At 58.8% G+C, this 23,640-nt stretch overlaps 1 protein-coding gene across 2 annotated transcripts in view; it reads left to right on the forward strand.

The window, feature by feature from the left end:
- Positions 1 to 3,442: 3,442 nt before the first annotated feature.
- IPO13 (importin 13) overlaps positions 3,443 to 23,640 on the forward strand; it is a 28,801-nt gene continuing 8,603 nt past the window's right edge. Inside the window, exons 1-14 of one of the 2 annotated variants that reach the window (XM_009287289.1) lie at positions 3,443 to 3,510; positions 9,360 to 10,096; positions 15,738 to 15,878; positions 16,047 to 16,188; positions 17,272 to 17,438; positions 17,794 to 17,914; positions 18,209 to 18,356; positions 18,523 to 18,704; positions 19,580 to 19,606; positions 20,350 to 20,484; positions 20,707 to 20,850; positions 21,267 to 21,347; positions 21,953 to 22,090; positions 22,188 to 22,284. In XM_009287289.1, coding sequence (XP_009285564.1) covers positions 3,508 to 3,510; positions 9,360 to 10,096; positions 15,738 to 15,878; positions 16,047 to 16,188; positions 17,272 to 17,438; positions 17,794 to 17,914; positions 18,209 to 18,356; positions 18,523 to 18,704; positions 19,580 to 19,606; positions 20,350 to 20,484; positions 20,707 to 20,850; positions 21,267 to 21,347; positions 21,953 to 22,090; positions 22,188 to 22,284 — 2,263 coding nt within the window. In that variant the 5' untranslated portion in view covers positions 3,443 to 3,507. The remainder of the gene's footprint in view (positions 3,511 to 9,359; positions 10,097 to 15,737; positions 15,879 to 16,046; positions 16,189 to 17,271; positions 17,439 to 17,793; positions 17,915 to 18,208; positions 18,357 to 18,522; positions 18,705 to 19,579; positions 19,607 to 20,349; positions 20,485 to 20,706; positions 20,851 to 21,266; positions 21,348 to 21,952; positions 22,091 to 22,187; positions 22,285 to 23,640) is intronic. The other variant, XM_009287288.2, reaches the window with a different exon arrangement.

The raw sequence follows: 23,640 nt of genomic DNA on the forward strand, positions 1-23,640 counted from the left end.
GCCGGGGCAGCCCGGGGAGGGAAAATGATGTGGCAGAAATGGGAGCAGAAGGGAGGAGTTGTATCTCCGACGGGCGTCCTCTGGGTCGCCGTGCTGCAGCGCCGGGCAGGGAGAGCCTACGGGTCTAGTCCTGGCTGCCCCACGACGTTATCAGTGTCTCCATCAGGCAGGGAAGGGAGGGCGCCCGGGCTCTCGCCAGGTGCTGGGAATTGTTGGGAATTACGGTTGGGAAAAGCCTTTGGAGGGCAGATGGCCCGGTGATGCCTTTCTAAACCTGGATTCATCCAACCCCCACGCTCCTGCTGATGCTCGAGGTCCTCCTAAGCAGCTGCAGGGCAAGAGGAGTGAGGTCGTGATTGCCGAAACCTGGGATCCAGGGAGTGGCCACGGCAAACCGAGGCCTGCCAGCACCACACTGCTGCTGGGAAGAGCCCCGAGCAGCCACCGTGTGACCTGGGGTTCATCACGGAGACCAAGCAGGGCACCCCAGCGAGCACCAGGGGAGGCAGCTGAGCAAAACCCTTCCCTTGGGCCATCTTGGAGGTGATAGGGGCAGGGCAGCAGAGGATGCATCCCTGAAGGACAAACAGCGAGAAAGCGCTTCTCCCTTCCACTCATCCTGTAGCCAGACATCCGCTCGGAGACTGACAGCCTGTCGATCCATAGCTTGGTCCCTAGACAGCTAGTGGGAATCCCAGCATCTTCATTTTTCCTCGATAAGAATAGACCAAGTTCCTTGCCAAAGCGATGCCCACGGGCATGCTGGTGGGCACATCGCTTGTGTTTCACACCCGTCCCTGCCCAGCAGCTTGCCTGGCCTTGTGGGAAGTGTCGGGTCAGGGATGTCAGGTTTGTAAGTGGGCGCCGGTTGCCTTTGTGGCCGCAGGTGAGACAGCCCACCTCTGCCAGGGAGACGGAGACAGAGCACGGCCGGGGGGATTAACTGATGTCTGGAAAACGCTACATTAATGCAACCTTCTGCAGCTTAATCTGCATATATCCAGGGCTGCTGGATGATTTTGCCTCCGACTTCCTTTCTCTTCGGCAGACACAAACCGCTCCTTTGTTTGCACCAACAATGAAGCGCACACTTGCCCAGGAAGGGTGGGCAGTGGCAGGGCGGGGGGCGCCTGGCGCTGGCTGGGTGAGGTGGGGCTGTGCCGAGAGGCAGCTCGCTCTCGCCGCGCTGCTCTGGATTTAGTCTCCTGCTGCCTGGGAGGAGGCAAAGATGCCCTCTAGGATGCTTTGGCTCCCCTCCCCCAGCCCGCCTGGCTTCTCCTGGTCTCTGCAGGCTTTGCCATCTCGGTGGTGTCCTCTGAAGATGCGGCTGTGGAGCATGGTGAGGCTCTGAGCTGCTGGCTGGGGGCAGCAGCATGGTCCCTGCCCAGAGGAAGAAATGTGGGGTGAGATCAGAAAAAACTCAGAGGTTCAGCAGCTCGGAGCCCTCCTGTATCTCTGTTTTCAAGGGAGGGCTGTGAGGTGTTTCTGGTACAAAGCGAAGGAAAGGTGGGCTTTGCTGGGGGCTGGGCTGGTGAGAGGCAGGTGGGTAGAGCTGCTTTGTCAGAGGTGATGCTGGCAGAAAAATGATGCTTCTACTGGTCTGGGCCCTTCTGCCTGCCAGGTTTTGTGCATGGCTTTATTAATAACATTGAATAATGATTAAAGTTGGGGTTTGGCTCCACTTTGAGCCAGTTAGTCATAAGTGCTGGGGTTAGGAACAGCATAAGGAGCTGGTTATCTCTTAAATCAGAGGGTTGAAGCCTCTCCAGGTCACCTGCAGTGGAAGTCATCACGTGTGGCAGTTGTAGCCAGGGAAGTCTCTGGTCAGACCGTGCCTGTCATGCTCTGCTGATGGTTTTCATGGGAAGGATTCACATCCCTGGAAGACCCTTCTGTACCTCCGCTGTTGTTTATTATGCGATGGGCTGCATGGGGGCCCACAGTTTTGCAGGGCTCTGGGTGCCCGTGTAGCTGAAGAGGATCGTTACTGTGTTTATCCAGCATGACGTGTGCCAGAGAGAGGCGGTTAGATCCCTCCAGCTGTGACCAGTGGTTGCAGAGAGGCAGGAGGGTACGGATGCTATAGGCTGGGCCCACATTGCCCTTTGCCAGCCGGCAGGTCTGAAAGCCTGCAGGCAGCAGGCAAGCAGCTGCCTCCGTTCCTAAGGAGGTGTCAGGTTCAGGTGCTCTGCTTCAGGAGCCATCTGAAAGTTGCTCCCTGCATTTTTTTTTTTTTTTCTCCGTTTTTCCATACGGAGCTCTCCCATGACACAGGGAAGGAGCAGGGCCGTGCTGGGGCTAAGCTGCTGCAGTACGGTTACTGTGTCAGCATCCCCCAGTCCCAGCCCAGGGCTGCTCGGCTGCTTTTTGTTTTCTTCCGAGCCTGACCAAGGTGCTGCTCTGGCTTCGGCACAGCTAGAGCAGGCTGGCGTGGCCATGCTGTGTGGACCTGCTGCGCGGCCGGCTGGCAGCTCTGGGCTGGCTCTGCTTCCCCTGCACCTGCTGCTGAGCGGGGCTCTGCTGCTGCGGCTGGAGGGGTCGGAGGGAAGGGAAGGCTGGGTGAGCCGAGGGCTTCAGGCTGCGAGGATGCTCAGCCTTCCCGTGCCTAAACGGTACAATCTGGTTTGTGACCTGCGTGCACTTTTGTGTGCCCAGGGGCTGTCCCTGGTGTGACTGACAGCCTGGTGATGGGGCAATGCTGCCCTGGGGAGGTGACACTCCTGCTGCAGTATGAACCCTGCTCCGGTGAAGATAGATTGCAGACGCTCAGTCCCTGCTGGCTGTGTCCATCTCGGAGGAGCAGTGCACAAGCAGGACTTGTGCCTTGCATTTTGGTCCCCCTGCCCCGGGTCAGGGGTGGCAGCACCTAACGCTGTGGGGTTGGACAGGAGGAGAGACCCTCTTTACCTGCTTTCAGTGCAGTTGACTGCACAGATACTGCCCCAGCGGTATCCCCCTTTTTGAAATAAGAAGAACCTGCTCTTGCCCTCTTTTTTGTCTGATTCCTTCCAGGTCTTTCCTCCCTTGGCCTGCCTCTCACCCTCTGGGGTGTTTGTAATATTCACTGACGTCTTTTCCCTAGCACATTTAGCGGTCTGGCATCTCTGGGCCTTCCAGATTGCCATGTGCCTCTCTGGAGATGCCTGATGAATGCACAGAGTCTCTCCAGCAGGATGGGTAGGCGGGGTGTCATGGAGCTGACATCCGGAGCCTACCGTGATGGGAGAGGGGTGGCTTTGATCACCGCTCCTCGGAGATGCTGAGCCTCAGGGATGTGGCGGCTGCCGGGGCTACCTTCCACGCGGGAGGATGGGGAGGAGAAACCCAAGTGCGTCTGCTTTCTTCAGAAAAAGGTTATTGCCTATCGTCAGAAACCTGATCAAGAGAATTATGGATGCGTCAGGATGGGGGAATGGCAACCCCTGTCTGATGCACTGCTGGCAGCGGCTTGGCCACTTCTTCCTTAGAGGCAGCCCATGTACGCGAGATGTGGCAACCGTGCCGGGGATGGTAAGTTAGGGGCCTCGGGAGGGGAGATTCTTGCAAAATTGAGGGAAACGAGGCATCACCTTGTTTAGCATTTAAGCAGGTCTTCACTGCAAAAGCAGATTCCACCCAGAGCCAACCTTGGCTGAACACCTTGATCCTTCCTGCGGCGCGGTGGTGATGGGATGAGAGGGCAGCACCTTGTATTTGCCAGGGCTTGGCTTTGCCCTACAAGGGCCATCACTGGCGCCTCATCTAGCTCCGACATCTTAAGGAGCAGGAATGGGTGAGATCGGCACCTGGGTGCCAGCGGGGATTCCTCTCAAAAAGCTTGCAGACTTGTTCACCAAAGTGATGGGTAGAAACACGAGATGGTGGGCAGAGGTGTTCGGGTCACCCTTGCAACTCGTCCTGGGCTTTGTGCTCCCAGGGTTTCTCCCTGGTCCTGCTCACCCTTTGTGCAGGCCCCCAGCCACCACTGCTGACTCTCCCTGGTCCTGCTCACCCTTTGTTTGTGCAGGCCCCCAGCCACCACTGCTGAGAGCACGTGTCTCCTACAGCCCCTGTCCCTGCTGGGGACCACGCCATTCTCTGCAAAGGGCTGCTGCTGCTGGCAGCGAAGCAGCAGGAGGGATGCCAAGGTTGCCGAGCCACGTCTGGGCTGCAGCCCCTTCCGGACAGCCGAGGACTTGGTGTGGGCAAGCTGGGCTCAGAGGGGTGCGAAGTGACAGCACCTCTTATTAGGAGTGGGGAAAAAAAACAATGTTCTTTGGAACTGCTGGCAAAGTGTGGGTGCCTTGAGCAGGAGCAGCACACCTGGCAGCACACACACGGCTTATTTTTGCATCCATTTGCTATCCTCGGGGCTTCGGCATGCTGCCGCCTTCCTGGGGCTGCTGGCTGCTCAGCCTGCCCTGCCGTGGCAGGGGGAGGACAGGGGGAGGATGGCTGCGGTGAAGGTGGGGGGAGGCAGGGATGACGTTCCCTTTGCTCGGCAGAGCAGTGGTAATGGCTGTGCTGTCGCAGGCCTGGAGCACTGGCGGTGCGAGTGCATTCAGCTAGAAAGGACAGCGAGAGACTGCAGCGGGAGACATCCTGGGGGGTCCTGCTGGAAGAAGGCTGGTGGCTGCTGAGGGGCCATGGCCACCGCTGCCCCTAGCATGCTGCGGCTGTGGGCATGGGGCAAGGAGCAGAATAGGAATATGTTTTGCAGATTGCTGTTTTACCTGCCGGGTTGCAGACCTCAGAGCTGTACTGGCTGGGGGGTCCATTAGCTCAAGCAGACTGGTCCCTGGAGTGGACCCGTCTCCCTGTGGAGCCCCCCAGGAAGGGCAAGCACCACGCTCCCACTCTGTGGGGCTGGAGCCGCATGTCTGGGGCTCCTCTTGTCACCCCACAAGTGGCACGGACACAACACGTCTCTGCTGGGGACCCTGTGTTAATGGATTTATGTGATGCATTTGGGGAGACAGCCTGCTGGCTCTGGGCTCCCTGCAGAAGCTCCAAGGGGTGAAGGCTGGGGGATGCTGGGCTCGTAGCAGCTCCTTTTCCCTCGTGATGCTAGACTGTGAGCTAAGATCCAGGTGCCTTTGCTTGGCAATAACTCTCCTTGGACTGGTCCCCCTCCCGCTGTCCAAAGTGACCAGCGTGGGACCTCTGACCCATGCCTTTTGGACAAGCTCCCCCTGCCCCAAGGCAGCTTACTTCTGGCTCTCTTGAGCAGCTGATACCACTCCAGTATCTAGAGCCTGAGACTTCGGCCACAGCTTTTTAGTGCAGGGAAGAGCCATCATAACAAGCTTGAATTATTTTCAGCCAAGCAGAGCTGATGTTGGAGAAAGGTCCTTCCCTGGCCAAAGGGCATAGCTGACAGCCAGGCTGTTTACCAGCTCTCATGTTACAGGTCTAATTGCAGAGGAGGCAGGTCTGGTGGCAGCCACCCGTTCAAATCAGAATGCACAAAGCCTCCCTGTTAGATGTCACTGCCCGATTGCATGCCTTCTGCTTCTCCCTCCTGGCGCTAATGAGTTCCCCTCATCATCTCCAGTGCTTCCTGATGGGCCTGAGAGTGCTGGCCAGCGCGGTGCTGTCAAAGTCCAACAACAGCCGGTGCCTGCCTCTGGGATGAGGACAGTGCCTTTCCTTGCTGGGGAGGAGCGTGCCGGGCGTTCAGGTACCCTTCTGCAGGGCACGGTGCCTTGCAGCCTCCTGTCCCGCGCTCTCAGCAGAGGATGGTACTCAACCAATGTGCGTGGTAGGCTAGGGAAAGAGCATAGTCTTCTCCAGGGGTTTCATCTGCTGCTTTGAGCTAGGCTGGGATGGTTCCAGTATTGATGCCCATCCTTGGAGGTCCTCTGGAAAGCTCTCCCGTGTCGTGTAGAGCACCAGATGGGGTGCGCTGTCAGCAGCCCTGGGGCACGTGCTGCCTTGCCTCTCTACCTGGCATCCTGCAAGCGGGCAGGACCAGCCATGCTCTGGCCCGGAGCCGTCATGGCCGGTCCCCTCCCGGGCACGGTGCTCAGGGAAGGAGGGTGAGAAAGCCAGCAGCCGCATTTTTCCAGAATATTCTTCTGACTTCCAACAGCTTGCAGCATGACTCTTCAGCATCAGCTTTGTTTCCATCCTCTGAATAACTTAGTGTAGTTGGTAGACTTGATCATCTTGCCGCTCACCCTCTCTCCCCGAGGTGCTGAGCAGTGGAGGCTCCAGCATGCGTCCCCGGGGACCTCTGCTGGAAACCTCCCCAGAGGCTCCCTGCGGGAGGAGCAGGGCTCTGGGGTGCTGTTGCTGGGTGAAGGATGCCTTTCTGGAGAGCTCACTGGTGACAGCGGGCACTGCTGCAGGGTGGATGGAGCATGAGGGGTGCAGGGCGAGGTACTGGGGTGGGGGTGGTGGGAAGGCCATCTACGTGGCTGGAAAGCTGACCCTGCCTGAGGAGGGGTCTCATGACCCGATTGCTCACCATTCCTCTAATGCAGTGGTAGTGACATCTCCCCAGCATGAGCATTGAGGGAAGCATCTACGATAATGCTCCCTCTTTGCCATCGTTACAATGCAGCAGCTGTTTTTTTCACTTAGACAGTGCCAGAGTCTCTGCTGCCAGGGCTGCGTGCAGGGTGCTCGCTCAGGGGCTGCGTGCAGGATGCTCACGCCTCAGCCTCATGCCGGGCTCTGCCTGGTCGCTCGCTCCTCTCCCTTCAGTCGGGTGATCCCATGAAAGCACTGGGGTCTGCTTGCTTGGAGGCCGTGGCAGGATCAGGCCTTAGCCAGCAGCGCCAGCAGCCTCAGCCAGGCGGGAGGATGAGCCCGCAGCTGCTTCCCAGTGGGCAGGCTGTGTACGCCAGCCCCCGCTCTGCTGCCCTGCGACGTTCCCCATCACCCGTGGTGCTGTGTAAGGCTCACCCCGTGTGCATATTGCTCCGGGGGCTCGCTTTGGTGTGCCCAGAGTGTGCGCAATGCCGTGCTTTCCCTGCACAGCTCCCCACTGTGACACCATGAAGCAGCAGCCCTGAAGCCAGCGGAGGTGAGCGGCTGGGGAGCTTGTGGGTTGGAAGCCCAGTGCTGGAGGCCAGGTCCATCCTCCACACATGGTGCAGTCCGTGCTTTACAAACCTCGTACTTGATTAGAGGTTAGGGCTCCTGGGGCATGTATATAGCTTGTGCCTCATAATATATGATGCATAGGGATTTTTTTTCCCCCCACAATTTTCTAAGTGTCAGCAGGAAGACTATTCAAAATAGAAGAAATCAATTACTTAGGGAATGCGTGGGAGTGTAAATGGAGAGGCTGGGAGGAAGTGGGGAGGGGTCCTGGGCTAGGAAGCAGGCGGAGGGAACTGCTGCCAGCCTTTGCACCTTGTCGGGGTGCCCAGCGAGCGGGGAAGGATAAGAGTGGGCTGTCACTGACTCTGAGAATTTCAAGGGAGATTTCTTTTGGAAAGAAAATAAGCAGCAAGCTCTGATGAGAGCAAATAAGAGGCTGAGCCAGTAATGGAGGAGATAGTAGGGAGCTCCAGCTCCAGCCCTGCTGCAGGATGACTCAGTCTTCAGCAAAAGAGCAGGGATAGGAGCCAGGTTCCTACCCCCCAGGAGTGGTTGAGTTTTTAGCACATCTGCAGCTACTGCTCGATAGTGAATTAAATGGTTGCTTTGATGGGAGGGGATGACAGTGCTTACCTCTGCCCCAGCAGCTGAGTGATGCTTCAGGCAAGAGTCCCAGATAACTGAGAATAGAGCAAGGTTTCGGGTAGCTGCGGCCAACTCGTGGGCTCCCCTTGGCCACTCCGTTGGGACAGATTTCTCTCTCCCCATGTCCTGCTTATCTAGGGTTAACCTTTTCTGTGTCAGGATACATCTTTTAGTGGGACAGATGCCTGTCCCTCTGCAGACTGTGTCGGCTGGCTCTGTCTCCTATGACATACTTCATAACCTCTTTCTTTCTCACAAAGAGGTTATCCTCGTTTCCCCCTGCCACAAAGTCTTGAACAGAGGCGTTTCAAGTGATGGACCAGGCAATGCCATCTCTGTAAGGTTCCTGCCGTTTTGTCCTGCTCTTTGGTCTTGTGCTGGGAAGCAGCGGGAGGCACGAGTGCTTGCTTGGGAAGGTTGTTCCTGTGCCCCAGGCTGCCAGCTCTGCACGCTTAAAAATAGGGTTTAAATCCTCTCCTGGGTACAAGAGCCGCACAAGAATTTCATAGAGCTTTTTAGGGGGGGGAGGAGGGTATTTGAGACCTGGAGCCAGGATGGGGTCACAAAAAATCCTCTGCACCTGCTGGAATCATCCTCTGATTTGATGGTGGGGCAATGGGTACCTGACAGCCTAACAAATGCCATTGCTTTTCCTTGCTCCTGGCGTATGCAGTCAGCGATTTGAAATGAAACATGCTGTGCCAGGCAGAAAACCTCGCTGCGGGAAGATGGAGTTCAGGCAAAGGGTAGTTCTGTCCCCCTCCACGTGTGAGGGCATTGCTGGTTACCAGTTGCACCCACTCAGCATAAGTAACTAATTAATGTTGCCCTTAAGATCTATATAATATTCCTCTGCAAATAAAGCCTTGCAGCCTGTGTGAGGCTGTTCATGTGGATCTGAGCTCTGCAAAGCAGTAACTAGATCTCCCAAAGCTGTCGGAGCAGGTAAGTGATGTTCTCCTTCTCCGCACGGGGAGACGGAGTGAGCAGCCCTGGACTGTCCCTGGAGGTGGTGGCAGAGGCAGAGTTAGATGCCAGCTCTCCTGGCCCAGCTGTAACTGGGCGGGTTTGGGAATACTTCAAAGGGACTCTGTGGAGGGATTAATCCCTGAGCTTAGTGACTGTGGGTTTCCAGGGCTCTGTACAACCTGACAGATGGAGGTACCTGCAGCGGCTTTTGCATTCCTTGGGCTCCCGAATGCAAGCTTTGGGCCACACATGCTTTCTGAGAGCTGGTGCATCCACAGCACCTGCACCTGAGAGCGGGTGCAGGTGGAAGGCAGGAGTGCCGGTGTGCCATGTCCCTTACAGCCCTCGCGCTGCAGAGGGGTCCTGCACCCACCCTGATGACGGTGCATCAGCAGGGAAGCAGGCGGGTTCAGCATGAGTGAAGGCAAGGATGGGAGATGACTAAGGAAAAGAAATTTCCAGAGTGCTGTGTGAGAGGAGGAGGGGAAGAATGCTTTGCAGGTCCTCGCCCGCTGCCAGATCGCTCTTGCTTCGCCGAGAGCCCGAGGAGGGAGGCCAGCTAAGGCAGGCTGACGCGGGGAGGGGGGCTGGCTTTGCAGGGCAGTGGCTGGCGGGCAGCCCGGGCGCTGGGCTCCATGCCGGTGAGCCTTCCCCTGGCGGGACCGGCCACGGCTGTGCTCCTCGGCTGCTCTAGGATGCTTTCCTCTCTCTTACAGGCTCTCCATCAGCTGTATTATGACCCAAACATCGAGAACAAAAACTTGGCTCAGAAATGGCTGATGCAGGCGCAGGTTTCCCCCCAGGCATGGCACTTCAGCTGGCTGCTTCTCAACATGGACAAGGTGCCCGAGATCCAGTACTTTGGTGCCAGTGCTCTCCACATTAAAATCTCCCGTTACTGGAATGACATCCCCGCCGACCAGTACGAGAGCCTCAAGTCACAGCTCTTCACCCACATCACCCGCTTCGCCAGCGGCTCCAAGATTGTGCTGACCCGACTGTGCGTGGCGCTGGCCTCCCTGGCCCTCAGCATGATGCCAGAGGCTTGGCCCTGTGCTGTGGCAGACATGGTGCGCATGTTCCAGGCGGAGGACTCCAACGTGGACGGGCGAGCGCGGTGCCTGGCGCTGCTGGAGCTGCTGACGGTGCTGCCTGAGGAGTTTCAGACCAGCCGCCTGCCGCAGTACCGCAAGGGCCAGGTACGCAGCGTCCTGGCGCAGGAGTGTGGCTCCGTCTTCCCTTTGCTGGAGCAGCTGCTGCAGCAGCAGGACTCCCCAGGTTTCATCAAGCAGAAGGTGTTGAAGTGCTTCTCCAGCTGGGTGCAGCTGGAGATCCCGCTGATGGACTGCGAGAACCTGATCCAGGCAGCTTTCACCTCTCTGCAGGACCCGGAGCTCTTTGACACAGCGGTGGAGGCTGTTGTCAATGCCATTTCCCAGCCTGATGCCCAGAGGTAAGGGCAGCCTCTCCTGTGCGCTGCGGGCTGGTACTCCTGGGCATCGACAGGGGAATGGGGTGGGGAAGTAAAACCTTAAGCTTTTTTTTAGCTACCAGGGGTCCTGGAGGTGATGATGACAGGGTTTGGAAGTGGGAGATGTTAAAAGCAACCGGAGGCTCCTGGTTTCACATGGTTGGTCCTGGAAAGCTTTGCACCATGGTTGACTTGTGGGGACCATGTAGTCTTGGGCAGCCACAGCCCATCTCCACCCTCCTCCTCTCAAGCAGAGGAGGATGCTCCCTTCTGGTTCCTTGTGTCAGACCCTGCAGTGCCTGACCAGGGAGCAGCTGCCTGGCTCTAGCCAGGGGGAGTTCAGAGACCCTCCTCTGCCTCGTGCTGCTGGTCCGGCCAAGGAGCTGATTTGATGCAGAGATAATAAAAGCAGACCTGTCAGTCTTCCCCCTCTTCTTGGCTCCAACAGCTCGTGCCAGCTGAGGACTCGTCCTTTGCTTGTGGCCGTGGCTGCCCATGGTGCGGCTGAGCTGGGAGCCAGGACTGGGGCAGGTCCTGCCGGGGCTGCTCTGTGGGGCTCTGAGCTCGTCTGCTTGGCCACGTTGTCCGAGCTGCTGTCAGCTCTCGGGACCAATGCCCACAGAAGGGAAAGTACATCTCCTCTGGTTCCCGTGGCCACATCCCCTCCTGGCTGCTTAGCAACCTTCCCCGAAGAGGAGGGTTTCCTTGAAGGCTGGGCTGAGCTGCTGCCACTGTGCATCCCTGTGCATCGCTGCGCATTGTGCAGGCTCCGACCCTCTGCAGTGGTGCGGATGCTGCTGCCGCTGCGGTTGTGAGCCCTGGTCCTCCCATTGGCTTCGGGGCAGGGGCAGCCAGCGAGGGCCACGGCTCGAGGGCAGCCTGGGGCTGCCCTCCACGATGACAAGGGGGTTGCATCTGGAGACTGCAAGTCCCGGTGCGCAAAGGGACCCGTCAGGATTTTTATGTGTTGCTGGGTGCAGAGAGGGGTTGCCTCATTTGCATTCAGAAGATGACCACAAGCAGCTTTTCCTTGTTCCTGGCAAAGGCTGTGGGCCAGCCCAAACCCTTCTAGGAGGATTGGTACAGAAAATGAGAAGGTGAGAGAAAGTGACTTGCAGTTCTGAAATGTTGGACTCGCTGCCTTCCTCCTTTTCATTTCCCTTGAGTCTCAGAAGTCCCTTGACTGTGATTCCCCACCTGTGTGCAGGAGCCTGGCCCTGCAGTGCTGTTCTTCAGTTGCATTAAAAGCCCAAGCTTTCTGTTGAGCTTTCAAAGTGAGTTTTAGTGAGAAGCGTGGCTGACAGTGGAGTTTTCTCTCTGCTCCCGTGCTGACCCTGCCAGCGCAGTTTCTGGCCCGGTTCGGTCCTGCCACACTGGTGGCTCTCTTACAGCATCACTGGCACTTGCTCTCCATCCTTCTCCTTGGAGGCATGATTGGCCGTGGCAGAGCACCATCCCTGTCGTAGGCAAGCAGGCAGTGGCCAGGACGGGGTGGGCAGCCAGCCTGAAAGGCTGCCCAGTGTGTGCGAGCCTGGCGCAGCCCCTGCTCCCGGGGCGTGGGGACAGCGGTGGCATTGTCATGGGCCGCCCTGCCAGGCGGCGTGTGGTGTCAGCTGCTCCAGGGAGGAGCAGGACTGTGCTCGGTGCTGAGATCCGGGTAGCTCACAGAGCTGCCACTTCCCAGCCCCGGAGGGCTCTCTCCTCCCCTTTGTTCCTTGTGCCCTCCATCCCGCATCCCTCTTCCTGCTTCCCCTGGTGCTGGCTGTCCCGCCTCTCTGGCTTTGTTGCTCAGCCGCAGTGGATCCAGCTCTTCCCCAAGCCCCCAGGGAGTCTCCTGACCTTTCTGTCTCTTTTCTGAACAGTCTGGGAGATCCCTGCTGCTTTTCAGCCACTCTCTTCCTCCACGGTCTCTCGCCTTTGTTTCTGCAGGGGCCTGGCTCCCCACTGCCCTTGGCCGCAGGCTTGGAGCATCCTCGGTACTGGGCTGCCAACATGGTCCTCTCCAGAGCTTTGTAAGGCATCGCTCCATGAGAGGCATCAGGGCTCCCCGCTTTCCCATGGGTTCCCGTGGTCCTCTCCAGAGCTTTGTAAGGCATTGCTCCATGAGAGGGTTAGTCTCAGGGCTCCCCGCTTTCCCATGGGTTCCCCTGGGTGTTATGGACCCTGTGTCTGTCCTCCTTGCCCCCTCCCAGCTGGCTTCATTGACATTGCTGCGGAGGTGATCATGCAGGTGTGCTTCTACTGTCAGCAGAAGGCTCAGTGGCTCATGAGCTTGGCTTCTGTCACTGGTGGTTAGGTAGCCTGTGTGTCATCTTCCCAGGGGAGCACCACCTCGCAAGGTATCCCTCACGCTGCAGCTCCTCACCCCGGGAGCAGCCAGCTGCCACCCGTGTCCACGTGAAGGGCAGGTGGGATCTCACGGGCAAGGATCACCCTCAGGGTAAGTCGATTGTGCCAGCAGCTTCCATTTCCCTGCCTGCGAGCAGCAGCGGGTGGCTTTCCTGCCTCCGAGGTGTTACTAGATGAAGCGTTTGATCTTACCTGCGAGGTGGGTGGGAGCCCTTTGCACCCAGAGGAGGGGGTGTCCCGGGCATTGCTGGACCCTGGACACTGCTCCCCTGTTAGGATATGACGTTTCTGAGAAGAAACCTTGGAGGTTTGGCTCTGTGCACACCTCTGCTCTTGGGGGTGGTGGGAAGCTCCTGAGTCGCAGGAGAGCAGGAACGGAGGTATTGTTGCATCTTGTTTGCAGAGGAGGCTTGGGCTGGATTTTCCATCTCATTTGAGGATTATCCCCTGGCTAAGCGGGTCAGAGAGCTCGGTGGCGCGTGCTGCAGGGGGAGAGCTGGCATGCAGCACTTGGCCATGCTCCTGCAGCCCAGCGGGTAGTGTCGGAGTGGGGAGAGGGACCTCCACGTGGTGTGTGCCCATGGTGAGAGTTACAGAGCGTGGGCATCGGACACTGAGCCGCCTCTCTGAAAGCAGCAGGGTGTTGCTGCAGTGATGGAGCTGGTGGGATTGCAGGTGTCCAGGTGGGATCACATGGTGTCCAGCCCATCCCTTCTTGGTCTTGGCACTTGGTGCTGCATCCCTGAAGAGGAATTTCACTAGAAGAGTTTTCCAAGAGCTTCATTAGAAACAGGTTTTTAATACACTGGGTTTTCTCATCAGGACATGGCTCAGATTTTGGATCAGGAAGGATGAGATTGTCCCGTGTGAGCTGCCCGTATGTCCCCCCCTGCAGGTTGTCCCCTGCATTGTAGTGTGGTTTGGGGAGGGTTGTGGGAAGAGCAGAAGGAGGTGCTGGTCCCATGGAGGGAGCTGTGGATGCTGCAGTTCACTGGGCTTTGAGAAGGGACCGGACAAACTCACGGAAGAAAAATTTGCTCAGCTGCTAAACACCAAGGTAACAAATCTTGCTCAGGAAGTCTAACACAAATCACTGGAGGGAAATATATGGGGAAGTGTCACCGTATGGCTGCCATGTTCATAGACTCTTTCACAGGCATTCCCAGTCATCGGCTGCTGGAGACAGGCTGCTCAGCTGGGCGGCCAGAGGCTCACCTGGGCTGGGATGGTCTTGTCCTCTCCTGCCTGGCACTGGGGTGCTGGGGGTGGGAAGCGGTGACTGGCAGCAGGGCCGGCAGGCATGGTGTCTGCCTCCTGGGGCAAGCTCTGCACCTGGTCAGGGCTGTGGCGCCAGCTTGTTGCTCAGGGCTGGGAAGAAGCACTGACCAAGTGGGGTGGCCTGGGGCTCCGTGCTGGCTTGGCCATGGCTCTTGGTGACTGATTAAAACAACTCACCTAGAGTAGGAGTCTCCCTCCTCACTGGGGACCCTTGCGTCCGAGTTGCCCTTACATCTGCATAGGCAGTGAGCAGAGCAAGGTGGTGCTCAGGAGACATGGTTCACCCAACCTTTTCTAGAAGTCTTCGCTAACATGGGATGAGTTGCAGCATGGAAGCAAATCCAGGTGGTTCTCTCTGTTAGCTGTGCAGGGAGTCCAGAGGACTAGCTCAGGTCTAGGTATCTGCACTGTGAGTATTTCAAGGTAACCAGCAGAAGCAGGATCCTTGTCATAAACTCCTAAAGTTGTAAAAACATCTCTAGGGTAGCGTGAGCCCAGAGCTGCGGAGGAAGGATGGCTTTGCCCTACACCGGAGCAGTGGAAGGTCCCCTGTGCCTTTTTGTCAGCTCCCTTGGGCTGACCCTGACTGCAGCATCGGTTCCCTGGGAGAGAAGCTGGTGAATTCCCAAATTCACCACCGCTCCTGCACTGCCACGGGCATCACCCATGGGGCATCAGAGGCTTGAAAATGGTTTACACACAAATACCTGTCCCCTTCGCCGTGCGATTTCCTCTGGGGGAGAGGGGCGAGGCGGGTGTGACCCCCGGCAGCACACAGCACGCAGAGGGGATGCCCAGGTGGAAACTCCCTTTTCCCTCTGTCTTCTCCCACTGACTGAGGCCTAGAAGCTGCCACCACCAGCACGGCGCTCGCCCTGCACTGGTGGCACCGATGGCTTTGTTTTCTCCTACATCGCCATAGCAAGAGCTGCCGGTGTGCTGGGCAGCCATGCCGCTCCGGCATGGACATGCAGCAGTCCTAGTGTCAGCGCTCACATCTCTTCCCCGCAGTGGGCACAAGAGAGCTGGCATCACGTGTGCCTCCTGCTCCGAGCATCCTTGGCCCCACACCTGTGTGCGGTGGGGCAGGCGGGGAGTGCACGGAATAGCTGCGGCTCCGGATAACATGCCTCGGTGGGCAGGGAAATGGCAGGCTGCTCATCAGCCTCCGGCATGTCCTCTCTCCGGGGGCCCTGGGCTGCATTTCACCTTGGCTGCCTCCTTCTCGTTGCCTTGGTTACCATCACTTACAGGCAGCGGTGCGGAGGGGAGGCTGATGTGCGTGATGTGATGTGGGAGAGCTGTGCTGCGCAGGCTGCAGCAGCCTGGGAGGGTGGGGGGCCAGAGGGACATGCCGTGGGGCCAGCATCCTCCTTGGGTAGGAGTCCCCGAGCGTGGCTGCCCACTTCATTCCAGCCAGAGAGCACAAGCCAGATGTGCCTGTGCTGGAGGGTCGTGTGGCTTCCCACCGGCAGCTCTGGCTGCCCTCATGCAGAGCACAGAAGCAGAGGCTGCAAGCATGGCGAAAAGAGCCTGCAGGTCTGCCCTCTCTGCCCTTCTCCCACTCCCCATCACCGCCGACGTTGCCGCACACAGGCGCAGCTCGCTCGGAGCTGGTCATGGCAGTGACAAGTTAGTGCTGGTCGGGGGGTGCTGGCAGCTCTGCTGGCAGGTTCAGGCAGACACAGGCAGATGCCCACACCGTGGTGCAGTGGGGGACTTGCACAGAGCTGATGGCCGCTGGCTCGGCCCTTCTCTTCGCTTGCAGAGGCTCCGCTGCAGGAGCACTCGGGGCTTCAGCTTTTGTCCTGATGCCGCAGGCTGGGAGGAGAGTCCCTGTAAGTGGTAGAGGCTCCTGGATGCGTCCCGTTGCACAAAGCAGCCTTCCAACAGGGAAAGCTGGGCAGGAGCCCTGGGAGAGCATCAGGAGGGATGGATGCCATGGCAGCCGGTGCCAATGAGTTGATGCCCAGCACTGATCAGGCTGTGCTTGCAGGTATGTGAACACCCTCCTGAAGCTCATCCCCCCTGTGCTGGGGCTCCAAGAGCAGCTGCGCCAAGCAGTCCAGAGTGGGGACATGGAGACGTCACACGGGATCTGCCGCATCGCTGTGGCCTTGGGGGAGAACCATTCCCGGTGAGTGTTGGGGACGGTCCCCAGGAGAGGGAATGAGCTTGGAGCAGCCCACTGTTCCTCACATGCTGCTTCGTCCAGGGCCTGTCCTGCACCTGGTGATGTGTGTCAGGGCAGAGGAGCCAGGCTTGCAGTGGTGGTGCCACCTTGACCGTGCTCTCTGCTCCCCAGGGCACTCCTGGACCAGGTGGAGCACTGGCAGAGCTTCCTGGCCCTGGTCAACATGATCATGTTCTGCACTGGCATCCCCGGGCACTACCCTGTGAACGAAACCACAAGCTCCTTGACGCTCACCTTCTGGTACACGCTGCAGGTCAGTGGCCATCGTGGGGCAGCCTGCCCGGATCCTGCGCTCCAGGCAGGGCTGGAGGCACTGGTGTATGGGGACTGAGGTCTGGCATGGCTGCGTTAGGTCCCCAGGGACTTCCGATGCCCCGGCTCCTCGCCCTGCACTTGCAGCCGCCGCAGGGCACATACCTCAGAAATGCTGGCCCCATGGCTTGCTTTTTCCACCCCCGGTCTTCCTTGGAAGTCTGAGCCAGCCTTTAAGAGCCTCGTTAACATAACTTAATTAAAACTTCATGCTAATATTTTTTTTGTCCAGCAGCAGACCTGGTTGTTTAGCTCCTTGCTGCATGGCTGCACCAGCCGCAGGCAGGGAGGAGAGCACGTGCTGGCTTACTGTGGGCTAGACCCTGCTGCCGGGCTGGTGGTCGTGGTCTCTTGGAGGAGGAAAAAGAGGGCTGGGGGCTGCTAGTGTGGGGTCCCTCTCCCAGGGCCAGTGTTCCCTGCGCCAACAGAGCAGCCCTGCCATGTCATGCTCTATTTTTAGCCCCTGTTCATCCCCTTATCTCCATTCCTCCGCAATCTGACGCCGTGTGGCTGAGCGTGGGCAGGGAGGGGGCGATGTTGGCGCTGTGCTGGCAGCTCCTCTGCTGTGTGGGGCTGGGCCGAGGCTCCCACCTCCTCTCGCTGCTTCTCTGGATGGGTCTGAGGGTACAGGTCCAGGCAGGAGAGCACTGTGCTCCCCAGGCACCCATGGAAGGCAGCCCCCAGGCTGCCTCATGGGGGTCCGAGGCATGCGTGCTCCTGATGCAGGCGTGCTCCCGAGGCTAGGACATGGCAAGGCAGTGCCACCCTGCTGTAACTGTGCTGTCCTCAAATGCCGAAGGGTCCACCCAGCTGCTGGGGCTTCTGGCATCTTGGCTCCAGATAACACTGCCGCTGCAGAAGGGCTCGGCATCAGGTGGACACTGGGGAGCTGGAAACGCAACCTCCAAGGTGTGACAGGTCCCACCAGCCCTGGGAGATGCCCCTGAGCCCCCCGTGCAGCGAGCATGCTGGCTCCATTTTCTTTCCCCTGCAACACCTGATGTATTCCTCCTCCTGCCATCAGGACGACATCCTCTCCTTCGAGCCGGACAAGCAGGCGGTGTACCAGCAGGTCTACAGGCCTGTCTACTTCCAGCTGGTGGATGTACTGCTGCACAAAGCCCAGTTCCCCTCCGATGAGGAGTATGGCTTCTGGTCTTCAGATGAGAAGGAGCAGTTTCGGATATACAGGTACAACTGGGAGGTTTGGGTTTGCTCATCAGGCAGGCAAGGACGCAGGCAGCATCCTGCCTCCCTGGAGCCTGAGCACCATGGGGAGACCCAAGGAGGGACACGGAGGAGATTCCTTCCACCAAGAGCTGTTTTGGCTGTGGTGGTGATATGAAAACGAGCTGGTGTTTTGGTGTGGCACCAGTTGCCCTGCCTAGGAAGCCCTGGGAGCACTCCGCTTTGGGCTGGGGCAGTGTCCTTGTGCAGGCAGCGCCTGCATCCTGCCTGGCAGTGGGAGGGGAAATAATGTGTCCACGCGTGGAGCGCTCTGCAATGGATGGGGACAGTGTTTGGAGACCCTCCATGTTCTCTGCAGGGTTGACATCTCTGACACGCTGATGTACGTGTACGAGATGCTGGGTGCTGAGCTCCTGAGCAGCCTCTATGACAAACTGGGACGTCTCCTGACCAACACGGAGCAGCCGTCCACGTGGCAGGTGAGCGAGGGGACCCAGGGGCTAGGCTGATGGCCACCAGCCGCTCAGGGACCTATCCTCGCCACAGGGTGTTGAGAGCAAAGGGACATGATAGAGGCAAGGAGCATGACTACCTTGTCAGCACACATGTGGGCTCTCTGGGGTCTGCTGGGAGGAGGAACAGGTCTTATGTCTCCTTGTCGTTAGCGCTGCCCAGGGAGGCCACTGCAGGGGGGGTCTGATCTAGTGCCTGGGGCTGGGGTGGGCATCGGGGGTCAGTGTGTGGCTCTGACGGTGCCTCTCCCACCCTGGCAGCACACAGAGGCCTTGCTCTACGGCTTCCAGTCCATTGCCGAGACCATCGATGTGAACTACTCTGATGTGGTGCCAGGGCTGATCGGCCTCATTCCCCGGATCAGCATCAGCAACGTGCAGCTTGCCGACACTGTCATGTTTACTATCGGTGAGGCCTTTTGCTTGCGTGCAGGCTGGGCTGGGGAGGGGGAGCCTCTCTGAGACCGTTCCTGCCCAGCAATAACAGCAGCAAAAAGCAAAGCTGAGCATCCTGGGACGCGGGGAGCAAGAGCCCGCGACGCAGTCCTGCGGTCTGATTCCGTCTGTGTGCGCAGGGGCCCTGTCGGAGTGGCTGGCTGATCACCCCGTCATGATTAACAACGTGCTGCCGCTGGTGCTCCAAGCCTTGGGCAACCCTGAGCTCTCCATCTCCAGCGTCTCCACCCTGAAGAAGATCTGCCGGGAGTGCAAGTACGACCTGCCACCCTATGCCGCCAACATCGTTGCCGTGTCACAGGTAGGAGCTGGATGCAGATGGATGTGTGGCGGCGAGCCAGGATGTGCTCTGTGCAAACCCTTTCCCCCACATGGATCAGGGCAGGGGGATGCAAAGCAGAAGCTCAGGGCATCTTGCTTGGTGTGGGGGACTTGTCCATCCTGTTCCTAGGCCACTAGACCCAGGTGGCAGGCCCTGTGTCCTCCTGTAAGTGCAGAAATGGCAGGCAGTGGCAGACACGACTGCCAAGGGGTCCATTGGGGTTGCACTTGGGCATCCATCCTTTCCCCGGGGTTTGTTTGCCTTGTTGGGAGTGGCATCCTGCCAGCTCTGCACCCGCCAGGCAGCTGGTGCTGCTGCTGAGCATCTTGGGGGGCATCCTGGTGTTCAAGCCTCTCCATAGAGACTGAGCTGGTCCCTGCAGTGCCAGGGCAGGTTGTCCCGTGGTCTTTCTTGGCTCTCAAGATTTGGGGCAGAGGGGACTCGGAGTCCCAAGGCACTAGGAGGCGGGCTGGGGTGTGCATGGGAGCAGAGAGTAGCCCATGGAGGGCATGAGCCTCTGCTCTTAGAGCCTGGGGGACACCATCATTGGGGTGAAGAAGCCCTGGCTGAGGTTGGGTCCTCGAGCCGTCCTGCTGCAGAGCTTGTCCAAGGCAGGGGCTCCCCACGCTGGGTGGCTGAGGGGGCTAGCTGGGGGAAGAGCTTACCAGGGGACAAGCATTTTGCTCCCTGCCTGCAGCGAGTTGTGGGGAGGCTGTGTGGAGCTGTGTGCTGCTTGTCTGTGCCCACACTGGTATCAGTTGTCTTGAACTCCTGTGTCAGTCCTGCCTCCTGGAAGGGAGGGGGCTTTCTGCAACACTCACCCTCCTCTTTCTCTTTCCCCTTCCCTTCGGCAGGAGGTGTTGATGAAGCAGATTCACAAGGTAAGAGGGGCTGGCTCACACCTCTGGCTGGCTCCGCTTGCCCCCATTAGTTGTGCTCAGCTGAAGACATGAGGGGTGCCATTGCGAGCTGGGCTGTCCCTGGAGGAGAGCTCAGTGCTGCAGCCATCGTGTGCGGGGCCAGGAGTATCTGCTGGCTGCCTCTCGCTGAGCTGCCAGGCTCCCACCACACATGGGCTGGGGTTGCGCTGGGGGTGGTACATCCTGATGGAGAGGGAAGCCCCCAGGGAGACTTAACTCTAGCAGTTCCCAGTTCCTCCAAGCCCAAGGATGCTGAGATGGCAGGCATGTCTTCAAGAGGAAAAAGGAGGGAGATAAGTGTGGGGATGGAACCCAGGCTGTGCCTGCGACCAGGATGGGGTGGGACGCTTGACCCCATAGGGGCTGAGACAGGTCTGTGCAAAGGATGGTGTGCCGAGGTAGGGTGAGTGGTGCCAGCATGGAGATCTCTGGGCACCAACTGGTCTTTCCTTGGCGGGTTGCTGGGAAGAGGCCAGGTGTGCTGGTGGCAGAGCGCCTGTTCCCTGGGTTCTGCCATGCTGGTAGGGAGCTGCCCCCCTCTCCTGCAGCAAGTTGCACCTAGAGTGACCCAGATAGAGCTCCTCAGGAGCTGCAGCATGCTGGGGTCCTGGCTTGGCCCCTGGCAGCTGTCTTAGCTAGCATGTGTGCGGTAGGGCTGCAGGCTGGGCAGTGACCTGCCCCGTTGTGTCTCCTCTCTGTCCCAGACGAGCCAGTGCATGTGGCTGATGCAGGCTCTTGGTTTCCTGCTCTCTGCGCTGCAAGTGGAGGAGATCCTGAAGAACCTGCACTCCCTGATCACACCTTACATCCAGCAACTGGAAAAGCTGGCTGATGAAACAGTGAGTGCCCTTGTGTTACCTCCATCTAGAAGTGGCTTCTCCCACTGGCCGTAGCCCTGGGGCTGCTGTCTTGAAGCAGCGCTCTTGAACGTGGGCTTAAGAGAGTGCAGAGAACTCTCTGGCACTTTGCCTCTACAGCCCTGGTTCCTCAGCATCCCAAAGGCATGACTGTGATTGAGCAGTGTGGTCTATGTCACATTTTGGCTTTATTTTCCCTGGCAGCCCAATCCCTCCAACAAGCTGGCCATCATCCACATCCTGGGCCTGCTCTCCAACTTGTTCACCACCCTAGACATCAGCCACCATGATGATGACCACGAAAGCACCGAGGTCAAGAAGCTGCCAGTGCAGCAAGGACCCAACCCAGTGAGTACAGCAGTAGCTCGATGCTCTTTGCCACAGCCTGGCCAAAGCCTCGCTATTCACTGCTGGTTCCAGGAGAGGGAGGTTAATGGGGAATGCAGCGTGTACCATGAAGAGGGTAGTGCTGGTGCATTCCAGCTAAAACAAGTCCTTCAGCTCATCCCACTGCTCCTGAGGTAGGCAGAGGTCACCTGCAGCATCCCTCTTGACTGGGCACTGCTCTGGAGGACAGCCTGGGCGCTGCCTGCCAGCTATGAGCTGTGCCAGGCTGCTTCAGCAGGGAAGAAACCTGCCCAGCTTCGGAGGGTGGAGGAGGCAGTGGTGCCTGAAGGTTTGATTCCAGGCAGTGCTTAGTCTTGAACCTCCCCTCCCCAGTGCCATGGTGACCAATTCTCTTCAGTCCCTCTCGTTCCTTACAGGTGGTGGTGGTTCTGCAGCAAGTCTTCCAGCTCATACAGAAGGTTCTCAGCAAGTGGCTGAATGATGCCCAGGTGGTGGAGGTAACCAGGCTCCTCCTGTGTACTGCCTGCAGCTCTGCCTGTCCTTGCTGACCTGAACTGGGGACAGCAAAGGACAGACTCTGGGTGGTGCCCTGTAAGAGAGATGTCTTGCTGGGTTGTCTGGACCAGTGCTGCTTGCTGTCACCAGCAGCGTCCAGCCGTTCTTGTCTGTCTTGTGCCCCCATCAGCTCGGCTCCTCTCCAGTTACAGAAGCCCTGCCATGAGCAGAGAGATGGGAGATGGGGGTCTACCAAACCTGTGTTTCCTAAGGGGATAGCTCTGCTCTGACCTGGACCTGTGTCATCTGGTGTTTCTCCAGTTTGCTCAGTTCAGTAATGCCCAGGTGCAGCATCCCACCAGCTACTCTTCCCCCTGGCCCTCCGGGAGCCTTCTGGCTGCGGTGGGAAGGGTGTTTCCTGGTCTCTGGGCGCATCCTATGCTGCAGGGCAGGGCACCAGTACCAGAGCAGGTCTGAGCCCTCTGCCTGGTTGCTCCTCATCCCCGTTGCCAGCTCTTCCCTCCCTTGGGACCCGTCTGTCAAGCCCTATCCCGCCAGGAGAGGTCTCCAGATGCCCATTGCTCATGCAGTCCCTCTTCTCCCGCAGTCCGTCTGTGCCATCTTTGAGAAGTCCGTGAAGACCCTCCTGGATGATTTTGCCCCCATGGTGCCTCAGCTGTGTGAGATGCTGGGGCAGATGTACAGCACCATCCCCCAGGCCTCTGCCATCGACCTCACCCGGCAGGTACGGAGACGTGCTCGGGACTGGGGCTGCCGCTCCCCAGAGAGGCTGGGAGCATGCAGGGCCAGCAGCAGCTTCAGTCCTTCTCTCTCTCTTGCAGCTGGTTCACATCTTTGCCCATGAGCCTGCCCACTTCCCTCCCATCAAGGCCCTCTTCTTGCTCGTTACCTCAGTCACGCTGACCCTCTTCCAGCAAGGTACGTTGGATTAACCCTTCTTCGCGCTGGGGCTGTTGTCAGGCTGTTGCATGCATGGAATCTGGAGGCGTCTTACCAGGAATGGCTGTTTTCACTCCTAGCTAAGCTAATGGGGCCATCTCTGTTTCTCGGATTCATCCCAACCCCTGGACGGTGGGTACCTTCCCTGCAGGGCAGCAGAAGCAGGAAACCCCCGGGCGAGACTCTGGACTGCCGTGACAGCCCCACTTCTGCAGCAGGGCTGGGTGTTGTGTGCTGCAAGGGTCGAGCCGGAGCTCCAGTCCTGCTTGGCAAGGAGGCTGTGCTTCCTAGGAGATCCCGGGGCTCCTCCCGGGGCCAGTGGTGCTCATAGTGGCCAGTAATCAAGCCCTCGCACGAACAGGAGGATGTGTGTGTGAATATCTGGGAAAGGACCTTTTCAGAGTCACTGCTGGCCACCGAGTCACTGCTGTGATGCTGAGGATGCTGGAATCCTCCTGCAGAGCAGGGGCCCCTCTTTGGCTTGCTGCCTGCACTACAAAAAGCGAACGGGGTTAGGACAGGGCCCCCCATGGGCTCCCCTCAGCCTCTTGGTGACTTGCCCCATGATGGAGACAAACGTACCTTGGAGCTGCTGGCTCTGGTCCTTCAGCAGCTCCATTTACAGTCCCCAAGGGGTCTTGTCCTTTGCTCACAGCCAGGTGCTGGGTAGGGTGATGCCTCCCCCCAGTACAAGGCTCAGAGCTCTCTAGAGAGGTGGGGGAGGTGTGAGGACCCCTGCTTCATCATCACGCCACGGTCCGAGCAAATCCCGCTGTGCTGAGGTGTCGCTGGGGTCAGTGGCAAGCAAGCTGGGCTTACCCAGAGATCAAGTCCCTGCTTCTGCCAGTGGCGTGTGGATGTGTGTATGCTGAAACCCTCTTGGCTCGGCACCTGGGGAGGCGGCGATGCCTCCAGGCAGCAGCAGGCATGTCTGCAGGAGGACAGGGGAGGGGACAGAGCCCGAGCTGTGCCAACGCTTGGATGTGAGCTTTGCTCAGGCAAGCGGCCGTCCAGCTTGCTGTGTGCCCAGGACTGTGCTCCCACCCACCCCATGGGTCCCCTCTGGTGGGCAGCTGGCCCTGTGCAGGGCGAGCCCCTTCTGCTGAGCCCAGGGGAGGCGGGGGACGCCTGACCCCGCAGAGGCCAAGACGTGTCTGTGCACAGAGTCAGATGCCAAGGTAGGGTGAGCGGTGCTGGCATGGAGATCTCTGGGCACTGAGCTGCTCTCTCCCAGGAGGATACTGGAAGAGACCTCCAGGAGGGTCCTGGACTCAGGGTCTCGGAGAGCATCTGGAAACGGGGCAGGAGGGTGACTGTGCCAGGGGCTCCTGAGCA

This window comes from Aptenodytes forsteri, unplaced genomic scaffold (assembly GCF_000699145.1).
Source record: "Aptenodytes forsteri isolate BGI_AS27 unplaced genomic scaffold, ASM69914v1 Scaffold119, whole genome shotgun sequence".
In the NCBI taxonomy this organism is placed as follows: Eukaryota; Metazoa; Chordata; class Aves; order Sphenisciformes; family Spheniscidae; genus Aptenodytes; species Aptenodytes forsteri.